General features: G+C 33.2%; 2 protein-coding genes across 2 annotated transcripts; both read left to right on the forward strand.

Annotated features, from left to right (window-relative positions):
- The first annotated feature begins 769 nt into the window (after positions 1 to 769).
- LOC107015928 (protein MRG1-like) lies at positions 770 to 8,442 on the forward strand. The gene is made up of 11 exons (XM_015216375.2): positions 770 to 905; positions 990 to 1,195; positions 2,820 to 2,873; positions 3,064 to 3,077; positions 3,492 to 3,637; positions 4,057 to 4,097; positions 4,311 to 4,415; positions 5,715 to 5,794; positions 6,298 to 6,467; positions 7,039 to 7,123; positions 8,132 to 8,442. The coding sequence occupies exons 2-11, from the start codon at positions 992 to 994 to the stop codon at positions 8,220 to 8,222; spliced, it is 990 nt and encodes a 329-aa protein (XP_015071861.1). The 5' UTR covers positions 770 to 905; positions 990 to 991; the 3' UTR covers positions 8,223 to 8,442.
- Positions 8,443 to 11,259: 2,817 nt separating this feature from the next.
- Positions 11,260 to 14,292, forward strand: LOC107017341 (putative receptor protein kinase ZmPK1). The gene is made up of 2 exons (XM_015217594.2): positions 11,260 to 12,012; positions 12,225 to 14,292. The coding sequence occupies exons 1-2, from the start codon at positions 11,355 to 11,357 to the stop codon at positions 13,985 to 13,987; spliced, it is 2,421 nt and encodes an 806-aa protein (XP_015073080.1). The 5' UTR covers positions 11,260 to 11,354; the 3' UTR covers positions 13,988 to 14,292.
- The last annotated feature ends 571 nt before the right edge of the window (positions 14,293 to 14,863 follow it).

The following is a 14,863-nucleotide window of genomic DNA, read 5'->3' on the forward strand; positions in this document are numbered from 1 at the left end:
ATATATATATTATGTCATACACTATCCATATAATATAGATACATTACATAATGATGTACAATTATCATATGACAATATATGTGGCACTGATATGACGTTGATGTGCTTTGCTTGTGTATTGACATAATTGATTATAGCATTTTAAGGTAAATTTAATTGTACTTTTAAACCGTTCAGGAAGGTGGTAAGATTCCTATGAAGTTAAAGTGTATAGTTAAGAATCCGATAATAGTTTATTTAACTATTTTCTCAATGTCCCTCATTGGTTATGTTTCTTATCTATTCAACTAGTCTTTTGAGTCCAACTTTCTTGGGCCTGATTGATCTATACAATATTAATGATGCTTGAGTTAATCGATTCATACATATCGTCATAATTTAGAGTGATACTAATAAAATATTATCACGTATTTAAATGAAGTAGCACACAATTCAAGCTGAATAAAGATCAATCAAAGGTTTTTAAGTTCTCAAAATAACATATCTTATAATTTGATACAATTTTGAGTCAAGCGTTCCTGAATCCTGATTCAATAATCTTCGAATTAATCGATTCGCGCCATAATTCAAAATAGAACCAATAAAAAAATGATTCAAATATTTATTTAAATAAAGAAACAAATACATCAAACTAATTAACGATCAATCAAATGTCTCTAGGTTTCCAATTTTATCGCTCAAAATGATAAATTTAATCAAACAAATTAAAAATCACATAAAAATACGATACTAGTTATTTGGACACAACAAAAAGGGTAATAAATGCACTACTCTTCCTAAAAAAGAACATATGTATATATATAAAAACCTTTTCTACAGCAATTGGCTACAAGAAGAAATTGCCAATTTTGGGTTCCAGTAAGCAGAGTGCCGCCATATCATCATCGTTCTCCGCCACCTAACCGGTACACTCCATTTTCTTGATTTTCCGATTGAAAAAGCTCAACTGTTGTATACAATTTACCCTTTAATTTCCTTTTGTTGTACAGAAATGGACAGCTCAAATGCTGCTGGAGTAACGGAAAATTCCATCATCGGCTCCGATGAAGGGGGCGGCTCCCCCACCCATGAAACTGACATTGACATGGGTGATGTTAAAGCTGAGCCTGTTGAGTATCCATCGCCTCCTGCGTCCCGTTTTCGAGAAGGTGAAAAAGTTCTTGCCTTTCATAGCCAACAACTCTATGAAGCTAAGGTACAACATTCCTTACCCTGCTAATCTTGAACCTTTTCTTTTTGTGCATTTGGGTAAAAAAGACTGCTTTTTTATCTGACTTGTTTGATTTCAATTATTTGAGTAGAAATTTGATTTGAGTGGGAAATTTGAGTAGCTTAGTTGGTTGTGTAGCTGAACTTTCACCGTGTTGGTGAGGTTTCAATTCGCACCTTCTGATCCCCTCCACCATTTCTTATATACCCAATTTAAAGAAGAAAAAAGAGTAGTCTTTTCCTGGTGTATCCTTGTCTTATGGTTTATGTTAAAAATTAAGATGATAAGGGATACAGCTATATATAAGATCACAGGGGAGATGATTAAGGTAGATACAAGGATTTACTGTTAGAATTCAAAATCTCTAGAAAGCAACGGTCGTTAAGTAAAAGTGCTAACAGTGACGGAGTCAAGATTTTCACTGTCAAAAATCTCTAGAAAGAAACGGTCGTTAAGTAAATATTAAAAGTGTCGGAGTCAGGATTTTCAGAATGTAAAGAGATAAACATAGGGGATTCAACATTAACTATAATACATAAAAAATACTTCTGACAGTATATATAAGTGTAGTTAGTTGACGAACCCCCTTGCGCTACCCTAGCTCCACCTCTGAGTGCTCACTTGACTAAAATCTATTCGCAACTAATACATATGGTCGGTATAGATTTTTTTTCCATTGTGCTCTACTTTTGCAAAGTTTATATGGATTGCAAGGGATTGTAGGTCATTCTAGACGACTTCCTTTCCAATTATGTTAGGTCTACCTCGTCCCCTTTTAACATCTCACTAACCATGGGTTAACATCTGTGGGCGGATGACGGGACCATCTCAAGTGACCTCTCATTTATCATCGATGTCTGCTAATCGAACCTTTTCGTGAATGTGATCATTTCTAATCTTGGCTAGACTTTATGGCCGCACATCCGTTGTAGTATCCACATTTCACAACACTCAGTTTGTGGTTGTGTTGAACTTTAGGGAACCAACATTCACCCTTATATAAGTTGTTGGTTTTATAATTGTTCTATAGAACTTACATTTCACTTTTATATACAACCACTCGATTTTAATTCACTTATCATTCCATTCTCTTGTAAAGGAAATATTTTAAAATTGATGAATCTAGTTTTGGATTGATCTGCTACGGGCACAACCTCCTTAACATCTGCAATGAGAATCATTAACGTCGTAATTAATTTTGATTTTCTATAACCACTGGAGTCTGACTCATCCTAGAAGAAATTGCATAATTTCAATATGTCATACAACACTTTTAAAAACAAATGACCATACATTATGTTGTTGTGAAGAGAATTTGGTGATAAGAAAAATGATCTTCTAAAGTAGAAACTAATTTAATTTAGAGAGGAAGTCATTGATCACGTGGATTGCGAAGGGATTCGGTTCATGAATCATGTTGCTAGTATGTAGATCTAACCATTCCACATGATTTTTGTTTTCTTCGTGTAAAACTTCCAGTCTATAATTCTGTCTTACCTGTGAAAGTCTAAATATTAGTTAATCTTATTCTTAATGCCAATTTTCCCCATGAATTTTGTACTCATCTACTGCTTTTGAATTTTTCTTCTTCTTTTTTCTGGGTGAGAAGGTTCAAAAAGCTGTGTATCAAATGAGGGAGTGGAGATATTTTGTTCATTATCTTGTAAGTATCAGCCCTCCAGCTCTATGATATTTTAAAAATTCCATTTTTTAACAGTAAACATTGTTGTCATCCATCTTCTGTTAAGTTGGTAGAGAGTACTTCCTCATGGATATGAATCTGTTGCATGGGGAGCAAAAAAAGGTGACTGTTTAGATATGTGCTTAACCAATGCTTCTTTTACCTTTTTCAGGGTTGGAACAAAAGGTGAGTACATCATTCAAGCTTTTCCTCAGGCAGAAGTTTAATTCTAAATAAAATTCTTGTTGGCGGCAAGTTTTCAAATTGACGTGCATTTGATTAATCGATAAGTTCCATAATCATATGGTTCTTAAAAGTCAATTCGGTAGTCTCTAGCATTTCCCTCACACTAGTTCACCTTTCATTCAACTGACTCAAGTTCCTTCTTTATAAACGATTGACCTGCTTATGATGTTTCCATCCTTTCTTAAAAATTTGCTGAAATCAGATGTTTTTTCGATGCTTCTAGCCTGTATTGGTGACTGTAAGTAGTGATTGGTTTACACCTGGTCGAGCATAGAGTGGTTTATTTGATTCACTTTCTGTGCATTTCATCAAGGAAGGCATTTATCTTTTTGATTTCTCTTTCACTTTTAACAGCTGGGATGAATGGGCGGGCATAGATCGATTAATGAAACACACAGAAGAGAATGTTCAGAAGCAGCAGGAGCTTAAGAAAAAACAGGATACAGATAAAAATGAGAAGGCTGCACGTGGATCACAAATAAAAACTAAAGGTTCTACAGGTTAGATCACTTGTACTCTACTGAATAAGCTATGGGGTGGTTTCCCTCTTGTCCTATATCTGAAAAGGTCCCTCTGCTGGTCTACCCTCTCCCCTCCTCTTTTCGTGGCGGACGGGCTGGGTTGCTTCTATTTTTCTGTGATTAGAAGAGTCCATCTGTTGGCTTTTGAAAGAAGATCATTTTCTATAGATGACAAAAATAATCTTTTCATGCTCCAGATTTAATTTATGTGCACAGGTTTTACATCTTTGATCTGAAATATTCCTATTTTGATGTATGTGTTTTATAGGATTTTCAGAATTCATACTTTTTCTGCTGTTATCTTGTTTTTCTCTATGCTTTTTAAGTAGTCTATTTCCTTCTTAAATCTGGGAAGTATATAATGTACTTGATTCCATTCAGTTATTGTTTGATTACAGGGAAAAGAGGCAGAAAGCGAAAGAGTGATGTTCCACCGAAGGTACATTTGTGTTCTATTTTACCTTTTCTGTGCTAAAAATCGGATGCTTATTAAGGTTTCTGTTGCAATCATGAAGGTAGAGTCCTTATTTTAATTACACTTTTTTCTGTAAAAATATGTCCATTTGGTTTCCTTGTCCCTTTTGGTCTCTTTGTGTGTTTTCTTGATTGATTTAGATGTTACTTGTTAGATTATAATCTAGCTGTTTGTCAGGACAAGGATGGTCCTCCTCCAGAAAAGCTTGTCAATATCCAAATACCTCCACAATTGAAGAAACAGCTGGTTGATGATTGTGAATTTGTCAACCACTTGGGCAAGGTAAGGACATGATAAATGCTCTAACTTTCTGATTGTCTCCTTAAAACATTGTTAGGATATCTACTACGCCATGTTGCTTAATTACTTTTCATGAAAAATCTCCATATTCTCAAACCTGCTGTCTTTTGTTATTGTACTTGTAATAGTATGGTGTAGACTGGTAGTTCATTTTTATCTCCTTTATTTTAAGTTAGAACATTGAGCATTTGCGGTTTACTCTACGAACTGTGTATATTAAACTCATATCTCATTTCTTTTGTTTTGCGCTTCGAGCCAATTCATAATGTAGTCTAAGTTGTACACTGCTTTCTTAATTTTTACTTAATTGCTTGATGAGAAGACGAATTTAGAATCATTGTCCAGGAAAAAAGGTGAAATATGTGATTGATTACACTCTCTTATCTCTAAAACACTTTTACTTTCTTTTTCTCAATGCAAAACATCTGATATCTTTCAATAAATTGTGAAGTAATTCTTCTCCAATAATTCAAGCTAATTTGGTTATTTTTTTCCTTTTTCCGACAATACAAACTAATAGACTGGTTCTGCTTTATTATTTCAAACTTGACAAGTACTCCCTTTGTTTAGAACTCTACTTTCATATTTGAAACTAAAATTTCAAACATCTCCCTATTTCAGCGTCTCTAATGACTTATCAAACGTTTTAGTAGCAACGCATATTGTTATCACTTATAAAAGTAGGTCATTTCTTGTGGAATGAAAGCATCAGATGCTTATTAACACACTTTTTTCAACTTCGTTGTGATTCAACCCTTTATGCTGTAGGTAAAAGATCAATTATACATGAAGAAGAGAGTAACAATGTCTTTGATATGACACTATTGCTAGCAGTTATTTCCATTGTCACCTTTTTGTAGTTTCAACTTGGGGCTAAATGAGATAGTTGACTTTTAATTAAAGTTTCCAGAAGAGTTTTTGTAGGCCTAAAGCATAAAGTTGAGCACTTCATCTAGGTTTATACAGAGATAGATATTTAGCTTAGTTGGCATGACCTAGAGAAAGAGAAATATCCTATTTTATCCTTCTCAGAACTCTCATTCTGGTGGGAAGGATGTTATATTCTGAAAATAGAAGTTGTTATTACTGAAGCCTAAAGGAAGATGTTTTTGACCTAACTTGAATTCACATCTTAAATGTCATATACACTCTGCTTTCTTTTCTGTTCAAATTTGTGGACCTGGTGTGTCTCGTTTCTCCATCTTTTATTGGGATTTGGGGGATAATTGACGGCTCTCTATCCTGTTAATTTGATTGAGTTGACGGGACAATTTTATGCAGCTCGTCAGACTTCCTCGTTCTCCAAATGTGGAAGACATACTACAGAAATATCATGACTACCGGCTGAAAAAGGATGGACTGTAAGTTCTCTATCATCTATGTCACTTAAATATTTCTCTAATTATTTGATAGGTTACTATTTTATTCCTTTCATTTCATTTCATTAAATTTTACCTTCTTAGAGTCTCTGTTGTTTATGATAATAGTAGAAGAGAGGGGCACTATTTTATGGTCTAGAGAATTGTTTCCTTGAATTTGATTTATCAAAAAAAAAAATGCTTTCATCTTTGCAAAGAATCTTTTAAGTCTATCTGTGAGTTGGACTGCAAAGTTTCTATGTCTTCTATCTCGTGGATTTGTTTCGACAACAAACTCTTTGGAATATATATTTAATGTTGATGACCACCTATTATCTGCTTCACTTCTTTCCGTCGTCTTATGAAGATGCAAGAATCTGCTAAATTTTCTTCTTAACATTTCTAATTTGTTGATCTTTTGAGTAGCATTGATTCCATACATCAAGTAATACAAGCTGAATGACTAGTAAATTAAATTTTACCTTAATTGATTCTGGTGGGTGAAGGATATCTGAGTCTGTTGGAGAGATTCTTAATGGTTTGCAATGCTACTTCGACAAAGCACTTCCTGCTATGCTCCTTTACAAAAACGAGCGGGAACAGTTTGAGAAATCAATTAAAGAAGATGTCTCACCTTCTTCTGTGTATGGAGCTGAGCATTTGTTACGCCTTTTTGGTACGTTCCATTTTAATCAAATTTTCAAGCAGTTGATGAATCAGATGTTGCATGTCTTAATATGCAACTGTTTAGTTTTCGTATTATACGTTTGAAACTTAGCTCCCTATACTTGTTGACTTCAAAGTCTTCATTTCTGGGTGTGTAATTACCTTAAGTTTGCTATTTGGTGACTTTGTTCCATCCGACTTATGGCTATGCAACTCTCGTCCAGCTAGGAGAACCTTTTATTTTCATCTAATTCCTTTTTGGATAAGTTACAGGGAGTAACCACAATATTTGTAGATTATTTATTTGGTTACACGGAGCCATAGGTGGTGAAGACTAAATCCCATGTCAAGATGAAAAATAATTTCTTTAGACTTTTGCATCAAAATTCAATGTTGCAGAGGCACAGAGTAGTAAGCAGCCTTAGTATATTATACATAAGTGAGTGATACAGATGCTTGTGAATAGTTTTGCCGAGTTTCAGTGTCACTTCATGATTGTGAAGTTGATTTTACTTTAAACTTGACTTTCACATCCAACATCGATATATACCTTTAACAGCCACTCCTTTTGTTGTCTGCAGTTAAGTTGCCGGAGATTCTGTTCTATGCAAGTATTGAAGATGAGACATTGACAGAGTTGAAGCAGAAATTGCAAGACTTTCTCAGGTTTAGATATCTTATGTTTCTGACACAGTGACAGAGATTTTCTTAACTTAATTTTAGGCCCTTAGTTTTTGCTTTCCTTGAATCGAGTGTCTCTCGGAAACAACTCTCTATCTGCCAAGGTAGGGGTAAGGTCTGGTACACTCTACCCTCTCCAGACCCCGCTTGTTGTTGATGATTTTAGGACTTCAGGAATACTTAAAGAGATTATGAGAAGTGTGTATGTCTACCTAAAATAATGAGTGGAAAAAATCTCCTCTTCATGATAAGAAGGTGGTGGCTTATCAATTGAAATCAGTAGTTCATAAATTAAGACCTTAAATACCGATTTCCTCATCTTCAACATCATCAGTCAAGACATCAGTACGAGAAGATCAATCATCATTCTTAGAACTCCCATTAAATAACTCATGATATGATTGATCCATAGTATTGATCATCTACCACGTCCTCCGGAATTTTCAAATTCAGCTTCCCCGAGATTATTTAGGATAGAGGAATTAGTGTGATCAATGGGCAATTTGTGGGTCTCTTTCGATTTCATACACACAATCACAATTCAGACTTTGATACTGCTACAACAAATACTGGTCATAGTTGAGCGGAAGACATCATCCCGTTTCATCTTTGGTCGATGGTGATCAGGATGATTCCCTTGGCAGTGCATCATATTTTGTCCTTGTTCCAACCGTTCAATGTTCCCCTTCTAATTCCTAGGAAGATTTGATCAACTCTATCAATCTATTCAAGTAACTCCTTCAGTATGCAGATGCCCATTATAAGAAAGATCGTCTTTAGCTAGAACTCCTGGGCTATCTTTGTTCACGACATTGACCTTCTATATCGGATGTGGATTACCACGATTAGTAGGTAACTTTGTGAGGTGATCTCATTACTCCATAGCCAACTGATATCTTATTTTGGAATCGCGTGCTGATAATAGATGTTTGTTGCTCATTTTATATATAGTTATTACAATCCAGCAAATAATCTGAGTTACCTTCCTTCCAGATTCCTGCAGAAGAATCAAAGTGCATTTTTCCTGTCGGCGTACCATTCTATAGACGGTTCTGATGTGGTTGTCATGAATGAGGAAAACTGAGTTGGAACCTTTCTTGTTCTAGTGTATATATACTTCTGTATCACACCTGGTGATGTATATTCTCTGGTTTCAGTGTACAACTTTATGTTGTATTACTAGGCATGTAACTAGTAATTTTTGCTACTTATTGCCTGTCATGTTCTGGCTCTTGAGAACAGTTATCTAAGTACCCAAACTATATTATATTAGATAGGAGAAAGAAATGTGTTTGTTGACTCTATTTTAGATGTCTACCTCTTTTTCTTGTATCCAGCTTTTAATCCGTAAACACTTCAACTCGTCTTCGTTGTGTCAGTTGAACACTCCAAACTTATAAAAATAATTTTTTACACACTTCTACAATTTATGTTGTTAGGTGTTCACGACACACAACGGGGACGAGTTAAAGTGTTTAGTTGTTAGTTGGAACATGTAGAGCGTCACAAACTCCATACCAAGTATAAGAAGAAAATAATAAAGTACCTCATATTTGAACTTCTCTAGAAGATAATTTAGTGTGATGTAGACTGCTTCAAATAAACCTTGAAGATATTGTTTTCCATGGGGTACCTCACCCCATACCCTTCACCATGCCAATAAATATGGTTTTGAAAGTCAACAAGTTGTTTGACACTCCAATTAGACTAGAACTTTCATGACTAAAGTTATCTCCGTTTCAATTTATTTTATTTATCTGATATGAAATTTTTAAAAATAAAAAAAATTTAAATTTTATAATTTTAAATTAAAGATTTATTGAATATATCAAAATATTCTTAATTCTCGTAATAAAAAGTTTGCAAAATATCTTATAACATGTAAAAATAAAAGTTAGACCAAACAAATTAAAACAAGAAAAATATATTATAATCGTTTTGAGATAGTGATGATTATAAAAGTATTTCTCTCATTTTGGTTTCAATAACTGTGCTTAGGGGTGTACATGATCAGGTTGATTTGGATTTTTTAAATATCAAATCAAATCATTCGTGTAACATTTTAAAATTTATAATCTAAACCAAACCAACAAAGTTTGGATTTTTTCGGACTTTTCAACCTCGGGTTGGTTCGAATTTTTCAAATACCAAACCAAATCATTGTGTTAAATTTTTAAATTTATAAATCAAACCAAACTAATAAACTTGGGATTTTTCCAGAGTTTGGATATTTTCGGTAAAACTCGTGCTTCAAATATTTTTTTAGTCCAACCAAAATACAATTATCTAAGATGTTTCTTTAAAAATTAACACAAAAATATGAGATGAGTATTGATGACATAAAACATTCATTAAAAAATAATAATGAAATCAACATATAAAATAAATATTGTAATGTCATAATGAAAATAATCATAATTTAAAAGTATTAAATCATGCTAAAATAAGTTTAATAAGTATTAGTTACATTTCTAAATATTTAAGGAAAATTAATTAGATTATGTATTTTAATTGTCTAAACCAATGTAAAACTAAAGAATAAATATTCAATATTATTGTCATTCTTAGTGTTGGATTGATTTCTTTTTGCATTAGTATTAATTTGATTTTGATTTAAGTTTTATTATAATTATCAATATTATGAACTATAATCTTTATTGGACCATTCCGAATTCTATGTTTTAAACTTGAAATAATATACTAAAAGATAAAAACTACAAAATAGTATAAGAAATATTTTAAAATGATATCAAAGTAAATATTCTTATGTATAAAATAAAATTTTAAAATTACATATATAGTGTCTCATTGGTTTGGTGTCAAATTGGTTTTCTTAGTTAAAACCAAATCACTAGTGATGATTTTTTTCGATTTAACTCGATTTGCAATTTAGTTCGATTTTATACACTTTTGTGCTTATAAAAATACGTTGATTATCCCCAATTTAATTTATATAGTTTGTATTATTGATTGTATCTTATATAAGTCGAAATTAAGGATATATTTTTTAATGGGGAAACAATATGATATTATATAGATTATAGACATCAAAAAGAATATAAAAGGGACAGCCCCCATGTAGCAGCCGCCAGAAAATGATAATTTTGTTGCAGTGCTGTTATTATTATTATTATTATTATTATTATTATTATGTGTAATTATTGTAATCAATAGATGCGAAAGAAATTATTTTTATTTGAAGGGTTAGTGGACATTTAATGATATAACTTTTATTTTTTTAAAAAAAAAAATTTAATTTTATTCTTTAAAATCTAATTATATTTAACAAGTATACGGTCTTTTAACTTAAATATCATAATATGAAAATAAATTTTATGCCTAGTAGTGGTTCAATTTGCGTCTTTGGACGGGTTAAATGTTTTTATTTCTTTCTAAATTGATTTTTTTAATTAAAAAAATCGTGAGAATGAATATTTGAAATCCAAGTATCAGATGAAGAACAAGACCACGACTGTTGAAATTTAGACCAAGTAATTCTATGGTGAGAATAATAATAGTCGTACTTACTTTCTCTTGCAAAAGCATTCAACTATGATTTATAATCCAAAAGTTATTTAACGATAAAAATTTTATTATGAATCTGTCCTTGTTTTGTTTTGTTTTTCGTGTGATATCTAGACTAAATTCAATTCTCGATCAAAAATTTCACATTGAGAATAAAATAAATCTTAATAAAGACGATTTCATAGTCACGGCATTTGAATCACTGACCTAGTCCTTTAGTACCATCACCCCTTAGCTTCCTTCGTATTACTTTGACATCAACAGTATTATTTGTTTTTCACTTTTATTAAATAAAAATTACAGCTTTGCAATACATAATATATTAGACCGAGTTCTTGTAATGACGATATCATTAGTTATTAGTATATATATAAACATTAGTGCCTCAATATTCAATTGTACTCTTAAAAAAGCACTAATTCCCACCTGAGGAATGTTAAAAGTGATTAACGATATAATTTTGAATTTAATTTGTAACAACTTGAGAAATATCATTCTTTTCAAGTCAGAGAAATTCCTCTATTTTTTTTTGTCTTTATCTCTTTTGATCAATCAATAATTCACTTCTCAAATTCTTCAACTACCATTTTAATGTTTTCTTAGTAGCCGTCTTTCTATTTATACAACTAGTCAATCAACTAAGCTACTGAAATCCTCGTTCAGAGTTACATATTTCAAAACTTGTTTATGAATGAGGATTTCATACTATAACATGAATATAAAAATTTCAATTTTAATCTTAGCTTCATTTCTTGTTTCATCTTATTGTTCAACAATCTTTCGTTTATCCTCTGGAGGTTCACTTTCTGCTCCACAAGATTTAATTTCGTCTCGAAATGGAAAATTCACTGCTGGTTTCTACTCTGTTGGTGATAATTCTTATATCTTTGCTATATGGTTTACTAAGCCATTGGCTGATGGAAGCAACACAATTGTTTGGATGGCTAATCGTGATCAACCGATAAACGGACAAAAATCACATCTATCACTGTATAAATCAGGCAATCTTGTACTGATTGACGCGAATCAGATCAATGTTTGGGAATCTGGTACACAATCATCAACTTCCTCTGTTGAGTTAAGGTTGTTGGATAATGGAAATCTTGTTCTTGTAACTTATCAAGGTCAAAGATTATGGCAAAGCTTTGATTCACCAACTGATACACTGCTTCCTGAACAACCACTTACGAAAATCTCAAAGCTTGTATCGCGTAGAAGCTTGACTAATTTCTCCTCTGGATTCTATCAGTTACATTTTAATGAAGATAATGTCCTGCATCTTGTCTTTGATGGAATAGAGATGACAAGTGTGTTCTGGCCAAGCCCGTGGTTAATCGTTTGGGATGCAGGTTAGTAGAGACGGATTCAGAATTTGAATTTGAGTCGTTATATCCTTGGCATGTTGTCACTCAACTCATTATGTGTTTCTTTTGAGTGTATTGGTTAGTAAGGATGGGATTCAGAATTTAAATTTAGTTGGTTCAATCTTTAGTACAACTCATTTTTGAAGTTTTTCGGTTTAATTAAACTCATTGCTTGTATACTCCATCCATATCTGCAGGTAGATCCACTTATAATGACAGCAAAACAGCAGTTCTTGATCGTTTTGGGAATTTTACATCGAGTGATAGATTTGGATTCCAATCTGCTGATTATGGTGTGGAATTGCAAAGAAGATTCAGCCTTGACGTAGATGGGAACCTTCGATTGTACAGCCTAGATAAACTGAGCAACATTTGGAAAGTTTCTTGGCAGTTATTTTCAGCAGCCTGTCGGATTCATGGAGTTTGTGGATTGAACAGTTTGTGTTCCTATGATCCTGTCTCCGGAAGAAAATGTTCTTGTGTACCAGGATACAGGATGAAAAATCCTAAAGATTGGTCCTATGGTTGTGAACCAGAATTCGATATCTCTTGCAACGATACAAGCTCGTTGGACTTCATTCCACTTCGCCATGTTGAGTTTTATGGGTATGATATTGCATATTTTCGCAATAAAACATTGCAAGAATGTAAAGATTTGTGCCTGAAACACTGCGATTGTAAAGGTTTTGAATACAAGTATGTTCAGGGTAATGGCACTTATGGTTGTTACCCAAAAACACTTCTGTTCAATGGCTATGTTCAATCTAGTTGGCCTGATTTTGTTTACCTTAAAGTGCCTAAAGCACGACGTGCCTGGCAGGAGCAGTATAAAGGGAACCTTCAATGTGACGATAAAAAGGTGATGTTGGATAGAGCTTATAGAAGGAAAGAACATGGTGGATGGATGAAGCCATTCATTTGGTCAGTTGTTGTAGCTGGAGTCTTTGAGATTCTCTGTGTTCTCACGTACTTTATTAAAACGAGAAAAAGCTCTAATGAAACCACACAAGGCTACCTTCATCTTTCGACAAGATTCAAGAAATTCACCTATGCTGAGCTTAAGAAGGCCACTTCTAATTTCAGTGAAGAGATAGGTCGAGGAGGCGGTGGTATTGTGTACAAAGGGAAGTTATCTGATGACAGAGTTGCAGCTGTAAAGTCTCTCTATGGAGCTAACTATCAAGGAGAAGCAGAATTTCTAGCTGAAGTTAGCACTATAGGCAACGTTAATCACATGAATTTGATCGAAATTTGGGGATATTGTGCCGAGGGAAAGCACAGGCTTTTAGTTTATGAGTACATGGAGTATGGTTCTTTATCAGATAATTTGAATGCCAACAATCTTGATTGGGAAAAAAGGTTTGAAATCGCGTTGGGAACAGCTAAAGGACTTGCATATTTACATGAAGAATGCTTAGAATGGGTCTTGCATTGTGATGTAAAGCCTCAGAACATACTTTTAGATTCCAATTACAAGCCAAAAGTTGCTGACTTTGGGCTTTCAAAGATATTTAACAGAGGTGGCTTGGATCATTCAAACTTTTCAACGATAAGAGGGACGAGAGGATACATGGCTCCAGAATGGGTATTCAAGATGCCTATTACATCCAAAGTCGATGTCTATAGCTATGGAATTGTTTTATTAGAGATGATCACAGGTAAGAGTCCCGAAGTTTGTGCTGATGGTGGCTCGGGGGATGATGATTCTATGGGACTAGGATTGTTGGTCACTTGGATTAGAGAAAAAATGCGCGAAAACAGTGAAAGAAAATCATGGATTCAACAAATTGTGGATCCTGCATTGAATGGTAAATTCGATTTGGAAAAAATGGAGATTTTATTAGAGTTAGCCTTGCAATGTTCCGAAGAAGACAGAGATGCAAGACCTACCATGTGTGAGGTGGTGGATAAAATGCTTCATCCAGAAAATTTCGAGTTAAAATTAGACATGTTAACGTAGTTTCTCAAGATATAAAATCTTGCCAAAGTGATATAATACAAGCTTTATATGTAATGTGTCTTGAGTAGCAACTACTTTTGAATTCCAAAATGTAAATACTTATAAAATGACATAGTTTCTTAACAAAATTGTGCATTATAGCAACTGTTGTGATCTTGTGCATCAGTGCTAGATGGAAAGTGTGCCATGAGTACATTTACCCTTATACATCAACAACCATCAAACGGTATGAAGGGATGAATGAGATCCATTTACCCTTTAACCTACGTCTTAGGTTTGAGTCCTCGAGAAATTCATGATAGAAAATGTTTCCCCACTTAAAATTGTCACTACAGGACGCGAATATAAATTTAGTCAGACTAATAAATTTCAACCTTCTATTAGGACCAGACTAACTAATAATGCATGTCAACTTAACCATTTGCTGGTGACCATTATATATATATATTCACAAAATAAGTAAATTTTGACTGAAACCTAATTAAGAGGCTGCTCATTAGCTGGATAGATTAGCAGTAAATTCAGTTATAAAAAATCTTTTAAGTCATGATCAACTGTCTCATAGTCAATAATTAAATAAATGAATCTTCATTTCTGTTAGTTGATAATCTATCAAAATCATTTAAATAGTTCCCAATCTGCCCTAGTCTAATCCTAAGGTCCAATTTCTGATCATAATACTCAATAATCACAAGAATGACTACTGGCTATTTTGTCAATGAATCATTTATTTATTTAGTATTTATGTTTTATATTCTCATATCTTTGTGTTGTTGAGGTCAAGTCCATTGTCGAAACCAAATCCACCAATTCTTTTACGAGCCCAACAGATATATTTGTATTCATTGATATAATTGTATTTGAATGAATTGTGAT

The sequence above is a fragment of the Solanum pennellii genome, chromosome 4 (assembly GCF_001406875.1).
Source record: "Solanum pennellii chromosome 4, SPENNV200".
Taxonomy (NCBI): domain Eukaryota; kingdom Viridiplantae; phylum Streptophyta; class Magnoliopsida; order Solanales; family Solanaceae; genus Solanum; species Solanum pennellii.

What these genes read in the sequence shown, in the direction of transcription:
- LOC107015928 (XM_015216375.2), top strand. Translation starts at nt 992, where the DNA reads ATGGACAGCTCAAATGCTGCTGGAGTAACGGAAAATTCCATCATCGGC. An exon ending in AGAGTGATGTTCCACCGAAG is followed by an intron (nt 4,098 to 4,310) that starts GTACATTTGTGT and finishes GCTGTTTGTCAG; the next exon opens with GACAAGGATGGTCCTCCTCC. An exon ending in GCATTTGTTACGCCTTTTTG is followed by an intron (nt 6,468 to 7,038) that starts GTACGTTCCATT and finishes TGTTGTCTGCAG; the next exon opens with TTAAGTTGCCGGAGATTCTG.
- LOC107017341 (XM_015217594.2), top strand. Translation starts at nt 11,355, where the DNA reads ATGAGGATTTCATACTATAACATGAATATAAAAATTTCAATTTTAATC. An exon ending in GTTAATCGTTTGGGATGCAG is followed by an intron (nt 12,013 to 12,224) that starts GTTAGTAGAGAC and finishes CCATATCTGCAG; the next exon opens with GTAGATCCACTTATAATGAC.